The sequence below is a fragment of the Homarus americanus genome, unplaced genomic scaffold (genome assembly GCF_018991925.1).
Source record: "Homarus americanus isolate GMGI-L3 unplaced genomic scaffold, GMGI_Hamer_2.0 scaffold30535, whole genome shotgun sequence".
Taxonomy (NCBI): domain Eukaryota; kingdom Metazoa; phylum Arthropoda; class Malacostraca; order Decapoda; family Nephropidae; genus Homarus; species Homarus americanus.
In genome coordinates, this window is record NW_024732440.1 from 8,510,270 (window position 1) to 8,537,605 (window position 27,336).

Genomic DNA, 27,336 nt, shown 5'->3' on the forward strand with positions numbered 1-27,336 from the left:
GATATATCAAGGCGAGTCCAGGAGTTTAATCTCTTTCGAGGTTGTTGTCTTAATGTATTGCTATGCTTTAACAACCATGGTATTGAACCGTGTGTTTTACCCTCATACATTCACTAATCATCAACAAATCAATATAAAGGTAGACACGTATCCCTGGTTTTAGTATGGCTCTTATCCATTGACCCAAAGAATATTCTTTGTAATTTAATTTAAAAGTATTGACACGCGCGCACTAGTGAGGTATTGTTAACAGTCTCTTAGTCTTGGACTGGACCACGTTCTATATACCTATTAGTGCGTTATGATGATTTTTTGAACTGATATGTGACGAGGCATCAGGCATCAGCTGTGTCACGAGGCAACAGCTGTGTCACGAGGTAACAGCTGTGTCACGAGGCAACAGCTGTGTCACGAGGCATCAGCTGTGGCACGAGGCAACAGCTGTGTCACGATTCATCAGCTGTGTCACGAGGCATCAGCTGTGTCACGATTCATCAGCTGTGTCACGAGGCATCAGCAGTGTCATGAGGCATCAGCTGTGTCACGAGTCAATAGCTGCGTCACAAGTCAGCAGGTGTATCACGAGGCAACAGCTATGTCACAGGCATTTGTGTCAGGAAGCAGTGGCTGTGGGCTACCATTCTGAACGTTAAGTTTGAAGAAATGTAAACACGCAATTATATTCGGTATATAGTTTACATATATGATACATCACTTCAAACGTACGAAACTACCCAGGGCTGTAAACGCAGCGTGGTGTTCAGTGTACATGCACGATACTTTAAAAATGAGATGTTACTCGATGTAAACTCGGCAGGTCGTTTTAGGAGACGAGGAAACACTGGAATGGGGAGGTCGTTTTAGGAAGCGAGGAAACACTGGAATGGGGAGGTCGTTTTAGGAGGCGAGGAAACACTGGAATGGGGAGGTCCTTTTAGCAGGCGAGGAAACACTGGAATGGAGAGGTCGTTTTAGCAAGCGAGGAAACACTGGAATGAGATGGTCGTTTTAGCAGGCGAAGAAACACTGGATTGAGGAGGTCATTTGCAATCCGATAAATGCCATTGCTAAACTTGGACGATTTCCACTCCGTTAATCACCAAATTCATAACTATTAATATTTTTTGTGGGGAGGGGGGGGGGGACATATAATCTACAATATGCAACACCAAACTTCCTATCGTGTGCACTATTTTATGTTGAAGAGTGATAATAATGCCGGGTTTTTTTATGATCGAAATTACCTTTTGCAGAATCAATTCTTGCAACACTGTCGAGGTTCTTGAGTGTCCGTAATTAGCATTCCAAAAATAGGAGAGTCTGGGATATTTTTCTCGGGTTTTCCGATATCAAAGCTGCCGTTTGAATAAGTTTCGAGGAGTATCCTTGGCAGGTCAATATTGACAACTAGTAGTAGGACTTAAGGGTGAAGCTGGCGGAGGGGCGTGAGGGGACGGTTAGAGGAGGAGGAGGAGGAGAGTGGAGAGGTGATGATGAGAGAAGGAGGGAAGGAGGAGATGAGAAAGAGGGCAGGGCTAGTGGAGGGAAGTAGGAAAGGAGGAGTACGGGTTGGAAGAGAAGGGAGGAAGAAGGAAGGGAGTAGGGAAAGGAAGGGAAAAGGGGGGTTAGAAAGTGAAAAAAGGAGAATTTGGGATTGAAAATGGAGACTTGGAAATGATAAAAAATTGAGTGTGTAAGGAAAATCTCAACCTAACCCACCCTCCGTTTCTTCTTTTCGCCCTCTTTTTTGTTTTGCTTTCCTTCGTTTCATCTGCCTCACTTCTTTCTTTGTTCCACCGTTCTTTACTTTTCCTTCGTTCCTCCTTATCTCTTTTTCTTCCCCTCTTTCCTTCTCTCCTCCTTTCTTTCCCTCTTTCCTTCCCTCCTCCTTTCTTTCCCTCTCTCCTTCCCTCCTCCTCTCTTTTCCTCCCTCTTATGTTCGTATGTACTCGGTTATTTTTTTACCTTTCTCTTCTATCTCACTTTCATTGCATTTACCACAGCGACTCGCCGTGAAGTAAGGGTACGGCCTGCTAACCTCTGGCCAGTCTCTCTCTCTCTCTCTCTCTCTCATTTCAAGTTTAGGACTCATTCTCTACCTTTGTGCTCATGTTTTAAGACACGTTTCAATTGTCACTACACAAGTTTATAACACGTTTTAAACCACCACTTCCACAGGTTTATTACAAGTTTCACACTGCATAGGTCAAGGTTGCACCACACACATCACTCCGCACACCCCACTCCCCACACACCCCACTCCCCACACACCCCCTCCCCACCCCTCCCCCACCCCCCCCCTCCGCACACCCCACTCCCCACCCCACCCCTCCCCACACCCCACTCCCCCACACACCCCTCCCCACACACCCCTCCCCACACACCCCACTCCCCACCCCACTCCCCACACTCCCCACCCCTCCTACACCCTCCCCTACACCCCTCCCCCACCCTCCCACCCCTCACCCCTCCCCACACCCCCCTCCCCACACCCCCCACTCCCCCCCTGCCCACCCACCCCAATCCCACCCCAGTCCCACCCCTCCCCCTCCCCACCCCCTCCCCACCCCCTCCCCACCCCTCCCCACCCCACTCCCCCAGCTCCCCACCCCCTCCCCCTCCCCACCCCTCCCACCTCCCACCCCCTCCCCCCCTCCACCCCCCTCCCTTACCCCACATCCCCCTCCCCACATCCCCTCTGCCCACTCTCTTTACCACTCTCTTTACACCCTCTGCACCCTCACCACCCACACACCCCACTCCACCCACCGCCCACTCCACACCCTCACCCACTCTGCCCATCTATTCCCCCACACACCCCACCCCCTCCCACACACCCCTCCCCACCCCCTGCCCCACCCCCCCTCCCACCCCCCTCCCCCACCCCCTCCCCACACCCCCCCTCCCCACCTCCCACCCTCCCCCTCCCACCCACCCCTCCCACCCACCCACCCACCCCCCTCCCCCACTCACCTCCCCACCCCTCCCCACCCCCTCCCACCTCCCACCTCCTCCCACCTCCCCACCCCTCCCCCTCCCACCCCTCCCCATACACCCACTTCTTACTCCATGACGTCATTCATTACTCCATCCTCATTACGGACTCTCTTCACCTTCCATTGGAACGCACCTCACCTTCCTAATAATCTTCCCACCCCCTTCCATTCACCTCTTTTCCCTCCCTTCCTCCTCTTCCATCCTTCATATTACTCCCTTTCTCCCCCCCGCCCCCTTCTCATTCCCAGCACCACCTTTGCCGCGCCCTCCACGTCGTTGCGCGCGCCTCGGCCGGCCTGTGTATAAAGAAAAGATGTTGTAGATCAAACGATGAGCAGGCGAGAATTGCCCCTCTCATTATCTCTTGACTTTAGCTGCCTAATATCTCTCTCGCTCTCTCTCAATTTGTCACTTTTCTCCCCCTATTTAACTGTTTATCCCTTCCTCTCCTTTCTCTCGCCTGATTCATTCCCGTTCTTGCCCGTTTAAGCTGCTACTTAATCCAAGGTCGTGTTTTTCCCTCTCTCACCTTTGCTCTTCTCTTCCCTTCACTATCATCTACATTACATCCACTACACTATTACCTACACTACATCCACTACACTATCATCTACACTACATCCACTACACTATTACGTACACTACATCCACTACACTATTACCTACACTACATCACTGCACTATTATCTACACTACATCCACTACACTATCATCTATACTACATCCACTACACTATCATCTGCACTACATCCTCTACACTATCATCTACACTACATCCACTACACTATCATCTACACTACATCCACTACACTATCATCTACACTACATCCACTACACTATTACCTACACTACATCCACTACACTATCATCTACACTACATCCACTACACTATTATCTACACTACATCCACTACACTATCATCTACACTACATCCACTACACTATTATCTACACTACATCCACTACACTATCATCTACACTACATCCACTACACTATTATCTACACTACATCCACTACACGATTGTCTACACTACATCCACTACACGATTGTCTACACTACATCCACTACACTATCATCTACACTACATCCACTACACTATCATCTACACTACATCCACTACACTATTACCTACACTACATCCACTACACTATCATCTACACTACATCCACTACACTATTATCTACACTACATCCACTACACTATCATCTACACTACATCCACTACACTATTATCTACACTACATCCACTACACTATCATCTACACTACATCCACTACACTATTATCTACACTACATCCACTACACGATTGTCTACACTACATCCACTACACGATTGTCTACACTACATCCACTACACTATTCTCTACACTACATCCACTACACTATCATCTACACTACATCCACTACACTATCATCTACACTACATCCACTACACTATTATCTACACTACATCCACTACACTATCATCTACACTACATCCACTACACTATTATCTACACTACATCCACTACACTATTATCTACACTACATCCACTACACTATCATCTACACTACATCAACTTCACTATCATTTACACTACGTCCACTACACTATCATCTACACTATCATCCAATACAGTGTAAATTTGTGGTACGCACTGTACCACTACATACTATGGCGGTTAATTATCATCACAATATATGCTTGTATTATAGCACTATACACACCTCACCATTGCATTGTATCACCGCTTACACACATTAATATACATTGCGTCACCACTATACACACATCATCACCATACACTTTGTATCACCACTATACACACATCATCACCATACACTTTGTATCACCACTATACACACATCATCACCATACTCTTTGTATCGCCACTATACACACATCATCACCATACACTTTGTATCACCACTATACACACATCATCACCATACTCTTTGCATCACCACTATACAAACATCATCACCATACACTTTGTATCACCACTATACACACATCATCACCATACACTTTGTATCACCACTATACACATATCATCACCATACACTTTGTATCGCCACTATACACACATCATCACCATACTCTTTGTATCACCACTATTCACACATCATCACCATACACTTTGTATCACCACAATACACACATCACCATACTCTTTGTATCACCACTATACATACATCATCACCATACTCTTTGTATCACCACTATTCACACATCATCACCATACACTTTGTATCACCACAATACACACATCATCACCATACTCTTTGTATCACCACTATACACACATCATCACCATACTCTTTGTATCACCACTATACACACACATCATCACCATACACTTTGTATCACCACTATACACACATCATCACCATACTCTTTGTATCACCACTATACACACATCACCATACTCTTTGTATTACCACTATACACACATCATCACCATACACTTTGTATCACCACTATATACATTACATAACACCACACAAATAATACAGTTTTGTTACGTTTGTACTGTATCTAAGCTCACTTTTATCTTGCTACAATAATTGGAGACGTTGGTAGGTGTTTGATGTAGGTATGTAAGTTATAAAAAGATTTGTACTTCGATCTTTAAAATGGAAAACAAAAATTTACAAAATCGATCGATTTCTCTAAGGGAAATCTAATGTATATTAAACAACAAATGTAAGCCTCCCACTTACATTACTTTTGGTAAGGCCGGTTGTCGAAAACCGTTCTGGTCAAAGAAACTTGACTTTGGTGAGGAAACTGCTGCTCATAAGGATGCCGTCCTTGTGAGCTACCTCAAACTGTATAAGGAGAAGTTTACCGAAAATTTAATTATATTGCCACACGAAGAAAACATTAATATAAAGGTAAAATTAATGAGAGGAATACGGACCCTGTCAAAAGTAAAGATCCCTGCCTCTGACTTACTGCAAGGAGAGGAAGTGATTTTTCCTTCCCTCAGACAACATTACTCCTACGGCAGAATAATATATCACGTGACCGAGGAGGCCTCCGAGACCGAGGAGGCCTCAGTGACCGAGGAGGCCTCAGTGACCGAGGAGGCCTCCGGGACCGAGGAGGCCTCCGGGACCGAGGAGGCCTCCGGGACCCAGGAAGCCTCTATGACCAAGAACGCCTCAGTCTACGAGAAAGCCTTATCCTTCAAGTGCTCCTCATTCTCCTCCTCATCCCCCGTGTCCTCCACAGCCTCATCCATCCTGGACGACTCGGATTTCTATGATATCTCACTCTCCGACGACGACGAGGACGCCTCAGTCTACGAGGACGCCTCAGTGACCGAGGAGGCCTCAGTGACCGAGGAGGCCTCAGTGACCGAGGAGGCCTCAGTGACCGAGGAGGCCTCCGAGACCGAGGAGGCCTCCGGGACCGAGGAGGCCTCCGGGACCGAGGAGGCCTCCGGGACCGAGGAGGCCTCCGGGACCGAGGAGGCCTCCGGGACCCAGGAAGCCTCTATGACCAAGAACGCCTCAGTCTACGAGAAAGCCTTATCCTTCAAGTGCTCCTCATCCTCCTCCTCATCCTCCGTGTACTCCACAGCCTCATCCTCCGTGTACTCCACAGCCTCATCCATCCTGGACGACTCGGATTTCTATGATATCTCACTCTCCGACGACGACGAGGACGCCGCAGTCTACGAGGACGCCTCAGTCTACGGGGACGCCTCAGTCTACGGGGACGCCTCAGTCTACGGGGACGCCTCAGTCTACGGGGACGCCTCAGTCTACGGGGACGCCTTAGTGAGGACAAGGGAGTCATTAACAGTAATGACTTTAGCATTGGTCATTTACCTCGGACAGCTCGGTATGAATATCTTCTTAATAAAATGTATCGATGCGCTTGATGCCATAGATGAATGCTTTAGTGATTGGGAGGACCTGATATGTGGCCTCTTTTTTTATTCTCTTATGTTAGTGTTCCTCATAATGAGGCTGTTTTATAAATTCTGGTGTTTGAAACGTTCCGTAAGGAAATGAGCCTTTAAAAATAATGAAAAATGGGCGGATGATTTGTTTTCTCGTTTAATAATTCACTATATCCACTACACTGTTATCTACAATCACTACACTATCACCTACATGACAACTTATGCACTATTATCTACACTACAACTAATGCACTATTATCTACACTACAACTAATGCACTATTATCTACACTACAACTAATGCACTATTATCTACACTACAACTAATGCACTATTATCTACACTACAACTAATGCACTATTATCTACACTACAACTCATGCACTATTATCTACACTACAACTAATGCACTATTATCTACACTACAACTAATGCACTATTATCTACACTACAACTAATACACTATTATCTACTCTACAACTAATGCACTATTAACTACAACTGCACTACACTACTATACTACTACAACTAATGCACTATCTACACTACAACTAATGCACTATTATCTACACTACAACTAATGCACTATTATCTACACTACAACTAATGCACTATCACCTACACTACAACTAATGCACTATTATCTACACTACAACTAATGCACTATTATCTACACTACAACTAATGCACTATCACCTACACTACAACTAATGCACTATTATCTACACTACAACTAATGCACTATCACCTACATTACAACTAATGCACTATCACCTACACTACACCTAATGCACTATTATCTACACTACAACTAATGCACTATGATCTACTTTACAACTAATGCACTATTATCTACACTACAACTAATGCACTATTATCTACTCTACAACTAATGCACTATCACCTACACTACAACTAATGCACTATTATCTACACTACATCCACTGTTCTATTATCTTTACTACATCCAGTTCACACTCGCCAATCGTCAGCCACTACAGTCTACATAATATTTGTTTTCTTGCTGAACTATATATTTGTAGCATTTATTTAATAAAGAAATTGAATCGTAAGCAAATCGCTTAACGTTTCCTAATTTTTGAAAGAACATGTGAGCCATGACGATTAGCAGGCTCCTAGGATGATCAGAAGTATGTCGTCTGTCTATCTCTCTCGCTCACTGTCGTTTTCTCTTTCTCCTACTGACATCAAAATAGGGCGGCAGATTAATTCAGGGCAGGATGCAAATGCATTACAGGAGGATTTAAATAAATTGCAGGAGTGGTCAGAGAAATGGCAAATGAAATTGAACACCAGCAAGTGCAGCGTACTTAATATTGGAAGAACAAATATTGTCAACTTATACAGCCTTAACAACATCAACCTAGAAAGGTCGACTTGTGAAAGAGACATGGGGGTACTTGTAAGCCTGGACCTACGGCCTAGAAGACAGTGTATTAATATTCGAAATAAGGCAATCAGAGTATAAGGTATTATATCTAGAAGTGTAAGTAATAAGAGTGCAGAGGTCTTATTGCAACTATATCTTGCGTTAGTCAGGCCGCACCTCGATTATGCGGTTCAATTCTAGTGCCCCTATTATAGAATGGATAGCAATTCACTGGAGTCGGTGCAGCGAAGAATGACGAAAATGATTCCGGGACTTAGAAACCTTCCATATCAAGATAGGTAAAAGAAACAAAAGTTGCATTCTCTAGAAAGACGAAGAGTGCGGGGAGATATGATAGAAGTATTTAAGTGGGTGAAAGGAATCAATAAGGGCGATATAAAGTTCTTATAATATCCGAGCAGGATAGGACTCGTAGCAACGGATTTAAGTTGGATAAGTTTAGGTTTAGGAGGGAGATAGGAAGGAACTGGTTCACAAATAGGGTGGTGGACGAGTGGAACATGCTTAGCAACTTTGTAGTAAGTGCTGGAACGCTGGAGAGTTTTAAAAGGAGGCTAGATAGATTCATGGATGATAGAGTGGTAGTAACTCTCCTCAGGAGCTGCCATGCACAGGCCAACCGGCCTATTGCAGACTCCCTATTTTCTTATGTTCTCTTTTTTTTTTTTTAACCTTTCTCTTATATTTCACTTTCATTGCATTTACCACAGCGACTCGCCGTGTAGTAAGGGTACGGCCTCGTCAACCTCTGGCCAGATTGTATCACGAATTTCTGACCCCGACTGTACATTTCTGTGAAACTCTCTGAAGGTAGTTGTTATACAGTCACACCAAGGTTGTCCTCTGACTGTTACTGGACAATCACAGCAACTGTCCATTAACTCTTGAATAACCTAACCTTGCCTAACTGTCCACTAACTCCTCTAAACTAATTGCACCAAACTTTAATATACCACACTGCACCGAGACAAAGGATGTTTACTTCATTAGTTTTGGACAGTCACCGCTGGTTGATGGACAGAGAGAACAGATACTACCGGGAGGTTAGGGGGGAGAGAGGCGAGCGACAGCAGTAATTTGTCATGTGGTGGAGGACAGCGGGACAGCCCAGACATCTCCTATCACCAGAAGGAAACCTCCCCACTTGAGTCAATCTCCTCCTGCTTCCTGGTGACAAACTGCCTCCTCCTCTTCCTCCTCCTCCTCCCACTTTTCACCATTTTTTTCTACCAGCCAGAGATACAATTGTCACCAGCCATAGCAGTGAATGTCACCAGGCATTATGCGTCCAATCCTAGTCCAGTTAGTGTTTTGTGTATTGGTGAATAGCAGTAGAGTCGGCGGCAGCTGCAGGAGGAGAAAGGGGGGGGGGGAGGACAGCCTTGTCCTGTGATCCTGGGCAGCTTTGATCCGTCACAGAGTGTGTCAGCCACGAGTGACTCCCTTACAGGCTGAGTGAAGGCCCTCCTCGTATCTTATTCATCAGAGAGAGTAACCATGATCCCTGTAGTGAGCATTATTATCCTGTATTTATGTATATCACTGTAATGTATACTTTGTCGTGCACCATTGATGTAGTTAAGACTTTTTTGAAGCCTTTGGAGGATAAAACCACCCGGGATAGCTTCTGTCAAAATATCTAAATGATGCGGGTTTTCTGAAGGTGAAGGTGATGAAAGGATTCCCTGTACTGGTGACACTAATGTTCGTATATCTGTGTGGTTGAGTCTTTGAGAGTCTAGTTGTGAGTTTCAGTGCTGTTCTCCCTCGCTGTATTATTTAGACACACACACACACACACACACGCACACGACATCGACGAAGTGAACATTGTGTGTCGTTAAAACAGGGGATGATGGTGTATGTATACCTCCAGGTCCTCCGTCAGATACAGTATATCAAGGCGAGTCCCGGATTTTAATCTCAACCTAACCCACCCTCCGTTTCTTCTTCTTTCGCCCTCTTTTTTGTTTTTTTGCTTTCCTTCGTTTCATCTGCCTCACTTCTTTCTTTGTTCCACCGTTCTTTCCCTTTCCTTCGTTCCTCCTTATCTCTTTTTCTTTCCCTCTTTCCTTCTCTCCTCCTTTCTTTCCCTCTCTCCTTTCCCCCTCCTTTCTTTCCCTCTCTCCTTCTCTCCTCCTCTCTTTTCCTCCCTCTCTTCTCCCATCCCCTCTAGTGTCACACTCTCGGTAATGGGTATAACCGTAAGCCAAGTCTCCAGGCACACACTTTTACTGCTCTCCCTCCATCCCTCCCTCCCTTCTTCCCTCCCTGAATGCCTCCTTTCCTCTTCTCTCCCTCAATCCATTCCCTCCACCCTTCCTCAATCCATCTCTTCCTCTATCCCTTCCTTTGTCCCTCCCTTCTTCTTCCCTCCCTTCCTCTGTCCCTCCCTTCTTCTTTCCTCCCTCCCTTCCTCTTCCCTTCCGGATATAACCTTTCCCCGTCCTCCGCCACGGGGTCACCTGAACCGACCTCTTCCCTGTCGGACTCTGGAGCCGTCCACTGCCGGATATTCCCTAACTAATCATGTTTAGTATCCGGTCTGCAGAGCTGCCGGATGTCGGCTTCACAGTCGACTAACTACACAATATTCTTCTCAACCAGCCAGTTCAAGCATCGCAACTCTCGCCCTGGGTTTCTCCCGCTTTCTCTGCCACAACAAGACCGGTTAGGTGCTGGTGGTGACGAGATGGTGGTAGGTGGTGGTGGTGGTGGTGGTGGTGACGAGATGGTGGTAGGTGGTGGTGGTAGTAGGTGGTGACGATATGGTGGTAGGTGGAGTAACGAAGTACTTGTTTGTGGTAAGATGGTATTGACAGGGCACAGGCGTCGTGGTTAAAGGTGTGGCCAGACAGTGCCACATCCCCTCAGTGCCACATCCTCATAGTACCGCACACTCACACTGCCACATCCTCACACTACCACACCCTCACAGTGCAACACCCTCACAGTGCCACATCCTCACAGTGCCACATCCTCACAGCACCACATCCTCACAGTGCCACATCCTCACAGTACCACATCCTCACAGTACCACATCTTGACACTGCCACATTTTCTCACTGCCACACCCTCACAGTACCACACCCTCACAGTACCACACCTTCACAGTACCACATCCTGACACTGCCACATTCTCTCACTGCCACACTCACAGTGCCACACCCTCAAAGTACCACACCTTCACAGTACCACATCCTCACAGTGCCACATCTCACAGTACCACATCCTCACAGTACCACATCTTGACACTGCCACATTTTCTCACTGCCACACCCTCACAGTGCCACACCCTCACAGTACCACATCTGACAGTACCACATCCAGTCACTGCACAGGACACCCTCACAGTGCCCACACCTCACAGTACCACATCCTGACAGTACCACATCAGACACTGCCACACCCTCACAGGACCACACCCTCCCAGTGCCACACCCTCACAGTGCACACACCCTCACAGTGCCACACCCTCACAGTACCACATCCTGACAGTACCCACATCCAGACACAGCCACATTCCCTCACTGCCACATCCTCACATTGCCACACCCTCACAGTGCCACACCCTCACAGAACCGCACCCTCACAGTGCCACACCTTCACAGTACCACATCTTCACAGTACCACATCCTGACAGTACCACATCCAGACACTGCCACATTTTCTCACTGCCACACCCTCACAGTGCCACACCCTCACAGTACCACACCTCACAGTACCACACCTTCACAGTACCACATCCTGACACTGCCACATTCTCTCACTGCCACACTCACAGTGCCACACCCTCACAGTGCCACACCCTCACAGTACCACATCCTGACAGTACCACATCCAGTCACTGCCACACCCTCACAGGACACACACCCTCACAGTGCCACACCCTCACAGTACCACATCCTGACAGTACCACATCCAGACACTACCTGCCACCCTCACAGGACCACACCCTCACAGTGCACACCCTCACACACCCTCACAGTGCCACACCCTCACAGTACCACATCCAGACACTGCCACATTCCCTCCTGCCACATCCTCACATTGCCACACACCCTCACAAGACCGCACCCTCACAGTGCCACACCTTCACAGTACCACATCCTGACAGTACCACATCCAGACACTGCCACATTCTCTCACTGCCACACCCTCTCAGTGCCACACCCTCAGCGCCACACCCTCACAGTGCCACACCCTCACAGTGCCACACCCTCACAGTGCCATAATCAAGCTGCAACAACATACGAGTATACACCAGACAACATGATTATTGTAAATGAGAATCACACGTAAATGATGGATGTCTGTGCGTGCGTTTGTGTGTGCGTGCGTGCGTGCGTAATAATAATAATAATGAACGGTTTATTGAAAGAGCTTGGCAGCCAGAAGGCTGAAAATATACAGTTACATAATTGGGGAATGGGTTTCGATTTACAAATAATATACAAGTAACGTAAGTGATGCAAATAAGATATATAATAACTAGATGGGGAAAAGCTCAAACTACAGGGCATTTCAACATAGTGACAGTGCAAGAAGTAGTATTTACTGGGAGTGAATACACTGGGAATTACAAGTTATTGATAATTTTTACAATGGTTGGGACTGGGCTGTTCTTATAGCTATCAGTTCGTGCACGTATGGGCTGGATGCGGTTGTTGTGTCGAACAGCAATTCTCGGGCTAGGGATCTCAGGTGGTAGTAGGAGCCGGTGTCGAGGATGGTGCAGAAGCTTCTCACCAAATTTGCAGATGAGGTCGTGGTGATGGTCAGTGAGAGTCGAAAGGGTCAGTGAGTTGAGCGCTTCTTGATATGTGGAGTAGGAAGGGGAGAGAATAATCTTGCATGCCCTCTTTTGCACTTTTTCTAGGTGTTTACGTTGTGTGGCATTTAGGGAGGAAGACCAGGTAGGGGAGGTATAGGTGAGCTTGAGAAGTATGAAAGTTGAGTAAACACTGAGGAGCTCGGGTGCAGGAACTCCGAGTCGGCGGAGGAGGTGGAGACGGAAACTGGAGGATTTGACAACTTCACTGACGTGTGGTTTCCAATTTAGTTTGTTGTCTATAGTGACGCCGAGGAGCTTAGTGGAATCTACAACCTGGAGTGTGTTCGGACCTAAAGTAATGGAAGGAGGTAGGACAATGTCGGAGGAGAGGTTGATGTGCATAACCATGGTCTTGGTATGGTTGTTGGTGACGTGGTTGTTGGTAGCCCAGTTTTGGAGACTGTTCAATAAATCCTGAAGGGCTGTATAGATGGGAGCAGAATTGTTGACGCTGATCCCAATGGTGGAGTCGTCGACATATTTCCAGCGAGCAGGGGTTTCTCTTAGGGCACCATTGATAAGCATAAGGAAGCAGAGTGGTCCCATCTTGGTGCCTTGGGGGATGCCACAGGTGAGTGACTGAAAGGTGGAGACAGCCCCTCGGAAGCGTACAGCTTGGCGTCGGTCACTGAGGAAGTTTGTAAGCCATAGTATGAGACTTCTCCGAAGCCCGAGGTCAATAGCTTTGTTGATGATTAAATTGTGGTCGACTAGTTCGAATGATTTAGTGAAATCAATGAAGGCGACAGCTACAGACGTTTTTCGTTTCTCGAGGTGGCGGTATATGTAATCGAGAAAGCTGACAAGACAGTGAGTGGTGGAGGAAGTTTTCATGTTGCCAAATTGCTGAGGGTCTACGACTTCCTGCTTTATCAGCATAAGCCCAGTCGAACACAAAACTTTCACAGATTAGGCTGGGTATTGGGGTGATTGCAATAGGTCGTAGCTGATTTAAGGATTGTGGGCAAGTTGACTTGGGCACTGGTGATACATAAGAGGTCTTCCAGTCAGCTGGGCATCTGGCTTGACTGAGAGGTGTGTGTGTGTGTGTGTGTGTGTGTGTGTGTGTGTGTGTGCGTGTGCGTGCGTGCGTGCGTGCGTGCGTGTGCGCGCGCGTGTGTGCGCGTGTAATAATAATAATAATAATAATTAACGGTTTACTGAAAGAGCTTGGCAGCCAGAAGACTGAAAATATACAGTTACATAAGTGTGTGTGTGCGTGTGTGTGTGCGTGTGTGCGTGTGCGTGCGCGCGTGTGTGTGTGCGTGTGTGCGCGTGTGCGTGCGCGCGCGTGTGTGTGTGTGCGTGTGCGTGCGCGCGTGTGTGTGTGTCTGTGCGTGCGCACGTGTGTGTGTGTGTGTCTGTGCGCGCGCGCGCGGGGGTAATAAATAATAATAATAATAATTAACGGTTTATTGAAAAAGTTCTGCAGCCCGAAGGCTGAAAATATACATTGGGCATAAATGACTTATTACATACATTGGTGGTTTGACAAAAGCCTTCATTAGAGAAAGGTGAAGGAACATACAGTGAACATACAGATTAATGTAGGTGTTGAACAGCAAACACGTACTGTAGTGTAGTAACTCCCTCCCAGATGGTGTTAGGAGGGACCTCACGTGGTGTAGTAGTTCCCTCACAGATGGTGTTATGAGGGGCCTCACGTGGTGTAGTAATTCCCTCACAGATGGTGTTATGAGGGGCCTCACGTGGTGTAGTAATTCCCTCACAGATGGTGTTATGCGGGGCCTCACGTGGTGTAGTAATTCCCTCACAGATGGTGTTATGAGGGGCCTCACGTGGTGTAGTAATTCCCTCACAGATGGTGTTATGAGGGGCCTCACGTGGTGTAGGAATTCCCTCACAGATGGTGTTAAGAGGGGCCTCACGTGGTGTAGTAATTCCCTCACAGATGGTGTTATGAGGGGCCTCACGTGGTGTAGTAATTCCCTCACAGATGGTGTTATGAGGGGCCTCACGTGGTGTAGTAATTCCCTCACAGATGGTGTTATGAGGGGCCTCACGTGGTGTAGTAGTTCCCTCACAGACGGTGTTCTATGAGTGAGGTGTGGTCCCAGGCCTTCCTATCGTAGACGGATTAACACATCGCTGGTTGTTGGGTCGGGCCGTTATCACTGGGTACCTGGGACCTCACTGTGTGAAGGTCAACTTGGGTACCACTGTTACTGTTGAGTTGTTCTCACTGACTTAAGCACTGTTCACCACTGTTCACCTCTGTTTAACACTGGTTCCATTCCTTTCCTAAATGAAATAGTAACTTCTGGCGTGAACTTGTTGATATTCCGGTGGGGAGGAGGGTTCAGGGGAGGGAGTTGGTATGGGCCAACTTAACAGTTGACCTGGCTGCTCCGAGAGGAGCGCCAGGTACGTCTTGACCCTTCGGTGGTGTGTGTGTGTGTGCGCGCGCGGGTGTGTGTGCGCGCGTGTGTGTGTGTGTGTGTGTGTGCGGGGGTGGGTGTGTGTGCGCGTGCGCGGGGGTGTGTGCGTGCGTGCGTGTCCCCGGGAGCCATGGTTCAATATCCAGATATTGATCTCCGCTTTTAATCTTATCCTCTGTGAGTCCCGTGAATAGTAGGTGACGTAAACTCCCCCAGCGTCACTCACCCGCGTCACTCACCTTGCCTCAACCCAACGTCACTCACCATCTCACCTTCGTCACTCACCTCATCACCTTGCCTCATCCCAGCGTCACCCAGCTTCACCCACCACTCATTACCTTCACCCACTACCTCCCCCACCCCCTCACCCCCATCCATCGTGGTACGTGGTTCTTTATTGTCCATTCCACGTCATGTGTCACACTGGCTGGTCGAGACACAGCGCTGAGTATAATACTGCAACACACTTGACAGTCACTCACTCTTACAGCAATGAAAGAAATCTATCATGATCTTGTTTACCAACACCTGATACACAGTCACACACTATGGGGGGACTCTGGCTCTTCAAAAACACAATCTCTGGTAACTGCACAAAAGAGAGTTGTACGGACAATGACCTACTTGAAAAAAACAGATCACATAAACGAAAAAGTTGCTATATTGAAAATTTTTAAATTCGAAGATATTAACACCTACTGCTGTGCCCAGAGCTACTAAGACCACCCCGCATGCGCTCCTCTCAGTCCCAGACCTCCATAAAATATCACTGTGTGAAGGTGTGGAATAACTTAACCCCACCCATCCGAGCAAAGACTATGCTCCCTTCCTTTAAATATCTCAAAAAAAAAAAAATATCTATTGTCGAAGTATTAATATTTCTTGTAACACCTACTATATTTACAGTACCTGCTTTTATTGTACCATCAAAACCGTTTTATCGGAAATTATCATGTAAATAGGTTAGTAATTACCAATGCAATAAACATAATTGCCAACTAGACATAATCCTGACAGCTCTGTCCTCTTGTTCAACCTTATTACTGTACAGCCCATGTTGTACTGCTTCCCCATTATACTTATGTTTTTCAATTCCACTGTAATTTATGTATAAATAATGAAAAAATTAATAAATAAAAAATAAATAAATAAATATAATTAATAAATGTTGAAGTGATAACCGTGGTAACATTATGAGATGCTCTTATTGCCACCATGCTGTTGTACTATTCCAGATGATACTATATGTAACATAATATTTCCTTGAGATAAATGTATAGTATATATCAGGTGCCTCAAAGAGAGCTCAGGTTCTCAACTGGCTTAGCCATGTTAATATTGTTATTATTATCCACTCTGTATTCCCCCTCTCCTCTATTACCTCTCCTCTATTCCCTCTCTTCCATTCCCCCTCTTCTCTTCCCTTTCTCCTCTCTTCTCTCTCTCCTCTCTTCCATCCTTTTCTATTCCCCTTACCCCCCCCAAGAACTAATGTGTTGTTCTTGGTCTCTGATTGGTCGAAGAGGTAATTTGCTCAGGGTCTTGTGTGGTAGATCAATGTGGCTGTTAATTAGAAGAGCAATAATGATTAACGTGACGTACATATTCTTGTTTATCCTTAGTCGTCTCCTTCTTCTTTTCCTCTTTTTCTTTTTCGTCTTTTTTCCTTCTTTTTTGCTTTTTTCCTTTTATTTTTATTTTTACTTATTTTTAATTATTTTCTTCTTTTGTCCTTCTTTGCTTCTTTTCCGTTTTTTCTTCTTCATTTTTCTTCTGTTCCTTCTTATTCTCCCTAACATTATCTTCATCAATGTTTCTTCTATATTTCCTTCTTTATTTTTCTCATTCTATCATCACCATCTCGTCTTTTCATTCTCCTCCTCACCCTCCCGTCCTGTCCACTCCTCCTCACCCTCCCGTCCTGTCCACTCCTCCTCACCCTCCCGTCCTGTCTCACTCCTCCTCCTCCTCACCCTCCCGTCCTGTCCTGCCCTCCTCCTCCTCCCCGTCTTGTCCTCACCCTACCGTCCTGCCCCCTCCTTCTCCCTCCCCCGTCCTGTCCACCACCTCCTCACCCTCCCGTCCTGCCCCTCCTCCTCCCGTCTTGGTTCAACCAGTACCAAGAATCAGACATGTTTTGCCGATACTCGCCTCTGCCAGATGACGACCAGCTGCCAGGGAGGTAATGATGGGGCGGGGCGGGGCGGGGCGGGAGGAACAAACAATGGATTGAGTGAGTGGATGATGGAAGAGAAGAGAGGCGAGCTGAGGAAGAAGAGAGACGGAACGGTATTGTGGAGAGACTGAGCGGGATATTGTTGGGAGATGGGACGGGGCAGACGGTGACGGTGTGAAGGGGATGAAATGACGGGGCTGGATTGACGGGGTGGGGTAGACGGGCAAGCACGACGGGGTAGTTAGCCATATGGGTTTAAACTTAAGGTTTTTTTTTTTGGTAGTGTAGGATCCTCTTCCAACTCTACCCTCCATTCTCTCTCCTCCTTCTCCCCATCCATCCCTCTTTTTCCCTCCCCTCCCGTTTTCTCTCTTTCCTTTCCTTCCCTTCCTCTCCTCCTCTTCCGCCCCTCCCTCTTCTCCGCTCCTCTACTTACCCATGTGGTCTCCCCTCGCCTGCCTCCAACAATATACTCCTCCCCCTCTCCCCTTCCTCTCACCTCCACGGGGAGAAAAATCAGGTGATAATCTCTCCAACACGATTTACAGTAGCTGGGCGCCCGAAGACGTGGGTGACGAGGGAGGGGGGAGGGGGCGACGTGTTTGGAAGGGGTAACTTAAGAACCGAAAGAAGGAATGGGGGTTTTCTCTTTCCCTGTATTCTACACTAACCCTTGTACAGTTAACTAATAAAGTCCGTTCGCCTCTCTCCCTGAACCACGAACCCCGAGATTCAGATTCATGAATCCGAAGCATTTATGGACAGTATAATGTATCAGTCTACTGTACTGCTTCGGGTTCACGAGTCTGAGTCTTAGGGTTCGTGGTTCAAGGGGAGAGGCGAGCGGACTTTATTAGTTGACTGATATATATATATATATATATATATATATATATATATATATATATATATATATATATATATATATATATATATATATATATATATATATATATATATATATATATATATATATATATATATATATATATATATATATATATATATATATATATATATGTGTGTGTGTGTAATAATAATAATAATAATAATAATAATAATAATAATAATTAACGGTTTATTGAAAAAATTCTGCAGCCCGAAGGCTGAAAATATACATTGGACATAAATGACTTATTACATACATTGGTGGTTTAACAAAAGCCTTCATTAGAGAAAAGTAAAGGAACATACAGTGAACATACAGATTAATGTACGTGTTGAACAGCAAACTCGTAGTGTAGTAACTCCCTCCCAGATGGTGTTAGGAGGAACTCACGTGGTGTAGTAGTTCCCTCAGATGGTGTTATGAGGGACCTGGCGTGGTGTAGTAATTCCCTCGCAGATGGTGTTATGAGGGGCCTCACGTGGTGTAGTAATTCCCTCACAGATGGTGTTATGAGGGACCTCACGTGGTGTAGTAATTACCTCACAGATGGTGTTATGAGGGGCCTCACGTGGTGTAGTAATTACCTCACAGATGGTGTTATGAGGGGCCTCACGTGGTGTAGTAATTCCCTCACAGATGGTGTTATGAGGGACCTCACGTGGTGTAGTAATTACCTCACAGATGGTGTTATGAGGGGCCTCACGTGGTGTAGTAATTCCCTCACAGATGGTGTTATGAGGGGCCTGACGTGGTGTAGTAATTCCCTCACAGATGGTGTTATGAGGGACCTCACGTGGTGTAGTAATTCCCTCACAGATGGTGTGATGAGGGACTTGACGTGGTGTAGTAATTCCCTCACATATGGTGTTATGAGGGACATGTGGTGTAGTAATTCCCTCACAGATGGTGTTATATGAGTGAGGTTTGGTCCCAGGCCTTCCTATCGTAGACGGATTAACACATTGGTGGTTGTTGTTGGGTCTCGCGGGCCATTATCACTGGGTACCTGGGACCTCACTGTGTGAAGGTTAACTTGGGTACGACTGTTACTGTTGAGTTGTTCTCACTGACTTAAGCACTGTTCACCACTGGTTCAGTTATTGATATTAAAGTTGGCTAGAGGAGGGAGAGACAAACGGGGGGGGAGGGGGAGAGAAGCGATGAGGCTAGAAGAAACGGGGGTAGGATGGGAGAAGTAGCGTGGGTAGGATTAGGATAAGAGGGATGGGTGAGGGATGGGAGCAGGAAAGGAGAAGATGGGTTAGGAGGGGGAGAAGAGGGGGAGTGAGGGAAGGAGTTAGAAGAAGTAGGAGAAGGAATATGACAATAGAAGCTAGTTGAAGGAGGAGGGGGAGGAGGAAGATGGGAGGTTGAATTGCAGGTGTGTATGTAAGAATAACATGGAGATAAATTCAGGAGGATTTGTAAGAGGAGGAGGAAAGGGGAGGAAGAAGAAGAAAGGTGTAAGTGCGAGCGAAATAAAGAAGAAGGGTGTGTGTGATAAATTCAAAGGATAAACCGTGTAAAGCAACATACACGAAGAGAAAAATAGTGAAGGAAAGGGAATCCAGAGAGAGAGAGAGTAGCAGCAGCAGCAGCATCTAGTGAGGTGGTCTCCGTTTGTCAGAGAGAGAGAGAAACTGAAAAAGAGAGAAACAGAGAGTCACTAGCTGAGACAAGTAGGGGAATCTGTATACAAATTAAGAATTGACAGATTCAAGGAAACGTATCCCTACCAGGCAGAGAGGGTCCCCGTCCTGAGTCAGGGGATGAAATATACTGCAGGCTGAATTTTTTTATTAATATGAATAGTAAGATTGTTGATATGGAATTTCTTTGATGAAAGCGATAGGGAAATCTTTATACGTATCAAGGAAAAAGTGGGAGTGATACGATGAGGCGCTCTGGTAGAGGTTAAAGTTGCGTCCCTAAAAACAGGAATTCCGCCCCTGTGACCACCGCTTCCTGTTCTCCTCTGCGCCAAGTGATCCCCGTCTGACTGGAGCAACGCTGAACTCTTTACCGGATTTCCAGTTCTGGTTGACCTCCCCGTGGACTGTGTGACGCTGAATCTCTTGTAACACACTGTGGTGCACCTCACTCAGACGACCTAACCTAGGGTGTACTTGGCCTCAGGTACATTAGGGTGGTGGTGTCAGCAGAACGAGTTAATCCAAACGCAAAGATTGTCACTCTGATAAGACCACACTCAGGTTATGAGCGCTACAGACGGAGTGATTGTTCTGAGCTGACAGTCACCCCACCAGTCCTTACAGATAAAGCCAATGACCAGTATAGGAATGAAGTGTATAGTGAGCTTTATATCTGCATCAATCGTGCTCTGAACGTCAATTCCGAATGACTGAATCAATCCTGACTGACTGACTGAGTGAATGAATAACTGGCGAAAATAAGTGTTTCTTTATACCAGTCTTCCCTGACGCAGCTTATGGCTATTTTTTGTCAGTTCCCCGCGCCACAAGGAGCTGAACCTGAATGTGAAGACAGATTCTTTTTCCCTCCACATGTTCTCGTGTTGATATACAGTATATTCGGAATCAATCGTATTTTATGAAGGTATTAATGCGAACGGTAAATCCTTAATTGAGTCGAGGGTTTTATGTGGTGATTGGTGTAGCGTCCTGCTCCGGGTTTAGCATGGCATTAATATGGAAGTTGTGGGGAAAGACATAATACTGGTGCAGTGAGCGAGGCGTGTGTGTGGGCGGTGTGTGTGTGGGTGGTGTGTGTGGGCGGGTAACAAGGAGTATTAGTAGTTTTATCAGCTCACTAATGGCAGGAGATCTAGTACCATAATCGTCTTCGTCGTTTTTGTAAACAGTGTTGAATTTATATATATACGACTTGACAGTATTATAATACGTTACAGTAAATCAACGCCTCACGGTAATACATCATGTTACAGTAAATCAACGCCTCACGGTAATACATCATGTTACAGTAAATCAACACTTCACGGTAATACATCATGTTACAGTAAATCAACACCTCACGGTAATACATCATGTTACAGTAAATCAACACCTCACGGTAATACATCATGTTACAGTAAATCAACGCCTCACGGTAATACATCATGTTACAGTAAATCAACGCCTCACGGTAATACATCATGTTACAGTAAATCAACACTTCACGGTAATACATCATGTTACAGTAAATCAACACTTCACGGTAATACATCATGTTACAGTAAATCAACACCTCACGGTAATACATCATGTTACAGTAAATCAACACCTCACGGTAATACATCATGTTACAGTAAATCAACGCCTCACGGTAACACATCATGTTACAGTAAATCAACACCTCACGGTAATACATCATGTTACAGTAAATCAACGCCTCACGGTAATACATTGTTACACTAAATCAACACTTCACGGTAATACATCATGTTACAGTAAATCAACGCCTCACGGTAATATATCATGTTACAGTAAATCAACGCCTCACGGTAATACATCATGTTACAGTAAATCAACGCCTCACGGTAATACATCATGTTACAGTAAATCAACGCCTCACTGTAATACATCATGTTACAGTAAATCAACACCTCACGGTAATACATCATGTTACAGTAAATCAACACTTCACGGTAATACATCATGTTACAGTAAATCAACACCTCACGGTAATACATCATGTTACAGTAAATCAACACTTCACGATAATACATCATGTTACAGTAAATCAACACCTCACGGTAATACATCATGTTACAGTAAATCAACACCTCACGGTAATACATTGTTACACTAAATCAACACTTCACGGTAATACATCATGTTACAGTAAATCAACGCCTCACGGTAATACATCATGTTACAGTAAATCAACGCCTCACTGTAATACATCATGTTACAGTAAATCAACACCTCACGGTAATACATCATGTTACAGTAAATCAACACTTCACGGTAATACATCATGTTACAGTAAATCAACACCTCACGGTAATACATCATGTTACAGTAAATCAACACTTCACGGTAATACATCATGTTACAGTAAATCAACACCTCACGGTAATACATCATGTTACACTAAATCAACACCTCACGGTAATACATTGTTACACTAAATCAACACTTCACGGTAATACATCATGTTACAGTAAATCAACTCCTCACTGTAATACATCATGTTACAGTAAATCAACACCTCACGGTAATACATCATGTTACACTAAATCAACACCTCACGGTGATACATTGTTACACTAAATCAACACTTCACGGTAATACATCATGTTACAGTAAATCAACTCCTCACTGTAATACATCATGTTACAGTAAATCAACTCCTCACTGTAATACATCATGTTACAGTAAATCAACGCCTCACGGTAATACATCATGTTACAGTAAATCAACTCCTCACTGTAATACATCATGTTACAGTAAATCAACGCCTCACGGTAATACATCATGTTACAGTAAATCAACACCTCACTGTAATACATCATGTTACAGTAAATCAACACCTCACGGTAATACATCATGTTACAGTAAATCAACGCCTCACGGTAATACATCATGTTACAGTAAATCGACGCTATACACTCACTAAAAAAGATATCATGATTTTAATAATTACCTGCTGATGACACTTACTCACCTGTGTATAAATATGAACTATACGGGAGTCATAATGTGTTGTATGTCCAACTGTGGCTCTCTCTCTCTCTCTCTCTCTCTCTCTCTCTCTCTCTCTCTCTCTCTCTCTCTCTCTCCCCGGTTTTCGTTACCTCCAAGAAAATTGTTGATACAGGAATAGGTTGGAAGAGATATGACAGAGTTTAAATTTCAAAGTTTATCCATTCTTCACTGTCGTCAAAAAGTACAGGAAATACATATCACAGAGGGGACAGGGACAGGGGAGAAGGAGAATGGAAATGGAAAGGGAACAAGAAGGGGAAAGGGGAGGAAAATAGAGAGGGGGAAGGAGAGAGGTGAGGTGAGGTAACCAGTTCTATTGCCAAGGGGTGTGTGTGTGTGTGTGCTAAATTAAAATTATGTTAAATTCAAACAAGGTTAATCACTCTTTCCTCCCCCTCCTTCCCTCTCTTCACCCTTCATCTCTTCCCCCTTCACTCCTTCCCTCACTCACCCGCACCACAATCCCTACCCCCCTCTTCCTCCCACCCCCCATAACTCATGAAACGCGTCTTCACTCTTGCAAAACTTAAATTTTATATATTTAACTTTTACAAAATTGATTGTCATTTGTTTAAGGAAGCCGTGACGTCACCAGAAAGAAAGACGATACTGCCTTTGCTAATAAATTGAACCTTATTTTATTATTTCAAACTACACTCTTCAGCGATACGGCCTTTATGTCAAGTAAACATAAGTGTGATTTAGGGATAATATTCACCATAGGAATTATTATGGATCTGAACATAGGAGTATCAGTATAGCATTATCTTTAACCTATTCCATTGTTGTTGTTATCACTAAAGGAACGCGGGAAGTGAAGGAATACAGTAAGGGTGTTAGGTACAGTAAATTGTGTTCAACTTCAGACCGTCTGTAATAATGATGTGCACGTATTTCTGTTATATAACCTGGCGCGCACGTAACTTAAATAACAGTACGTGCATTTAATATTATACTTTGGTAAATATCTACTTTTTTTTTCTTAATTGAGTTGTTTCTTAATTGAGTTGTACTGTGTTGTGACGGTGACAAAGAACACACTCTCTCGTACTAAGATTTCTGGGAAGCGGCTGGTGGTGTTAGTGGTGAAGCTGTACTCATAATTCTTTCAGGGACAGTACAAGGGCTCGTCTGTGTGAGTGTATTTCTTAGAATTTGTTTTGTTTGTTTATGAAATTCTTGTTTTTTATAATTGATTCACTATTATTATCTTTATTCGGTTTTTGTTAATAATTTTTGTTGGTTTAATTCTATTTATCGTATTTATTTACATTTTATCTCTGCACCTGCTACAGTATTTTCTTTGTACCGGTTTATCTGTTAAGTTATTTCGTCGTTAATTCCTACATTATCCTGGGTTTTATAGTCACACATTATCATAATATAAATAGCAGGAAACAGTCTATTAGCGGTACTATGTATTATTATATTTATCATCCCCCAACTCAGTGAAATCCGGGGATACATAAATATTCTTTCGTTTGTCCAATTTTTCGTTCGAACCATTACTAAAAACTTTCAAATCATCAAATGTCTTAATAAAAGTTTGTATGGAATTTATCTTAGGAGTAAAAATATGAGATAGTTAATTTCGATATTTCCGTTATGGGGACAAATGTTTTTGTCTTGTTAGTGAGTTGGCGCGATGTTTTGGTAGCAAGAGCATGTCATCCTGTCTGCCACGTTACAACACCATCCTTCCTGCGTCTGCGATAACTCCTCAAGGGACAAACATATTCTCTTAAAACTTGGCAGGAACATTGGTTGGTCCTCCCCAAGAACTCGGGTGAGTTATATGTGACAGTGAACCGATTATTTTCACTAAGGGAATTGGGGTCCAGTATCGGTATATAGAAAGTAAGTTCCTTGTTCCAGTACCGGTATATAGAAAGTAAGTTCCTTGTTCCAGTACCGGTATATAGAAAGTAAGTTCCTTGTTTCAGTACCGGTATATAGAAAGTAAGTTCCTTGTTCCATTACCGGTATATAGAAAGTAAGTTTCTTGTTCCAGTACACTTGTGTATAACTTGTAAATTTCTTTTTCCAGTACACTTGTTGGCTCGGACGATCCAGGGCACCGCCAGTTCAGAAAACGGCAGCTTCGACTATGACCAGTCCTGGATTTGTGCACTGTGAGTACACCTCGTTTCTGTTGACTGTAAACTTGTAAACCTGATCTTTTCCCAGGTAAACTATGACTCTTGACCCGATTCCTATAAAACCCCCGTACATTTTCTTTAAGGTAACTACGAATGTCAACCTGATGTACAGTAAACTATCAACAGGTGACCTCAGGTGAGCTTTATCAAATCAGCTCCCTCATTAGATCAAGTTACAGGTGTATGGGAAGTCATTATCAGTGACTTGTCTTGCCCAGGTGTTATCTCGTTTGCTGTTACCCACACTCGCTGTGATCACTCCGGCCATTATATTATTAGTTAAGACCATCCTCTTTATCCCTGTCGACGAACGAGCGTACACGACCTTCCACCAGACACTGACATCCTCCACTATATTGGTCGTCATAGCAACTTTCCTTCCTTCCTTCCTTCCTTCCTTCCTTCCTTCCTTCCTTCCTCCGCTTCCCTCCCTCCCTCCATGGCGGTAGGTGGGCCGGGTTTACATGTTGACATAGGCTTATCGTGTATTAAGCACGTAATCAAACTTGATAAGATAAACCATTATTGATGTCCCTCCCCGGTGGTGGTGGTGACAAACACGAAAGTGACGGTAATAAATACTTGAGTTACGGTAATAAGACAAAGGTTACGGTAATGCCCGACTGTTTGTACTCTCTCTCTCTCTCTCTCTCTCTCTCTCTCTCTCTCTCTCTCTCTCTCTCTCTCTCTCTCTCTCTCACACACACACACACACACGCCTGGTGCTGTTAATTTCCTGACAGTAAACATTAACATTTTTATCTGTACTAAAGTCAGGTTTACCATCTTATAAAATAGTTTAATTCCTTATTGGGGAGGGGGGGGGTCAATAATTCGGTACTTCCTCGACGCTCTGTACCTTTTGTTTTTATGGTACAGCCGTTCTGAAGGCAGCACGTCAGAAAAACCAACTTCACACACACACACACACACACACCACAGTCAAGTCACGTCCCAGACTTGGCTGGTTTCCGGGAACTGTGAGAATGTGTTACTGAAAACCGGTTCATTTCTCCAAAGAATGAAATGTTTACCTTAAAACTGAAATAATAGACGAATGCGGACAGTCGGATGAATGCGGACGGTCGGTACTACAGATGTTACACTGTTTTCTTACATTACCTAGATCAATTGTGTCAAGGGAGAGAATTTTTTGTGTGTGTGAACATAAAGGCTAAAACGGTAATTAGTTTTAAGCTGGTGTGACTAATCCTTATTTATCGTATGGTTAAAAGTATCCACAGGTATGAACCACGAACACCTGCCAGAAAGAACTTTTTTGTCTCAGCCTAACACAGAAGTCGCTAAATGAACAACCACGACAACAACCACCGAGACTATCTCTCATGTGTCACAGTAAAGGTTGCCACATTCTCTCGTCTCGTGATGTGAGTTTTTGACATCCATTTTTTCCTTACAACGTTGACTACAGTTTTATGTAAAGAAGTAGATTCCTCACAAATTTGAATACTAAAGTAATCTACATATATTACCAGTGATAAAGTACAGTAATTCAACACAGCGAGAAGATTACTGTGTGGCTGGCTACTGAGAGCGTTGTGCTATCCCTTGCCTTGAGAACCTACAGTGTTCATGCCAGTGGTCAGGTGGTGTAAGGTGGCATCAGTGACAGATTTAGACTGTGTATGTATATGGCACAGACGCTGTTATGTTCAGTGTTCTACTATCAGCTTTGTGCTCAGGGGCACTTTAGGTCGACTCCCTCTCCTCTCCCCTTCCCTTCTTCCCTCCCCTCCCCTCCCCTCCTCTCCTCCCCTCTTCACCGTCTCTCTCACCCACCGCCACTACACCAACGCACCACACAACACAACACTTTCCCTCACTCTCTCTACCACCCATGAAGGGAGAAAAAACACCTTGGTTGATAT

At 44.8% G+C, this 27,336-nt stretch overlaps 2 protein-coding genes across 2 annotated transcripts in view; both read left to right on the forward strand.

Annotated features, from left to right (window-relative positions):
* Positions 1 to 6,129: 6,129 nt before the first annotated feature.
* Positions 6,130 to 25,424, forward strand: LOC121868662 (suppressor protein SRP40-like). Its single transcript, XM_042369500.1, has 3 exons — positions 6,130 to 6,300; positions 6,472 to 6,829; positions 25,336 to 25,424. The coding sequence occupies exons 1-3, from the start codon at positions 6,130 to 6,132 to the stop codon at positions 25,422 to 25,424; spliced, it is 618 nt and encodes a 205-aa protein (XP_042225434.1).
* Positions 25,332 to 27,336, forward strand: part of LOC121868799 (sodium bicarbonate transporter-like protein 11) — a gene marked incomplete in the record, with an annotated part of 115,051 nt that continues 113,046 nt past the window's right edge. Inside the window, 1 exon segment of the mRNA XM_042369736.1 lies at positions 25,332 to 25,420.

Coding starts and splice junctions, on each gene's coding strand:
- LOC121868662 (XM_042369500.1), top strand. CDS start 6,130: ATGACCAAGAACGCCTCAGTCTACGAGAAAGCCTTATCCTTCAAGTGC. Junction 6,301..6,471: donor CAGTCTACGAGGACGCCTCA/GTGACCGAGGAG, acceptor TCCGGGACCCAG/GAAGCCTCTATGACCAAGAA. Junction 6,830..25,335: donor CATTTACCTCGGACAGCTCG/GTATGAATATCT, acceptor TTCTTTTTCCAG/TACACTTGTTGGCTCGGACG.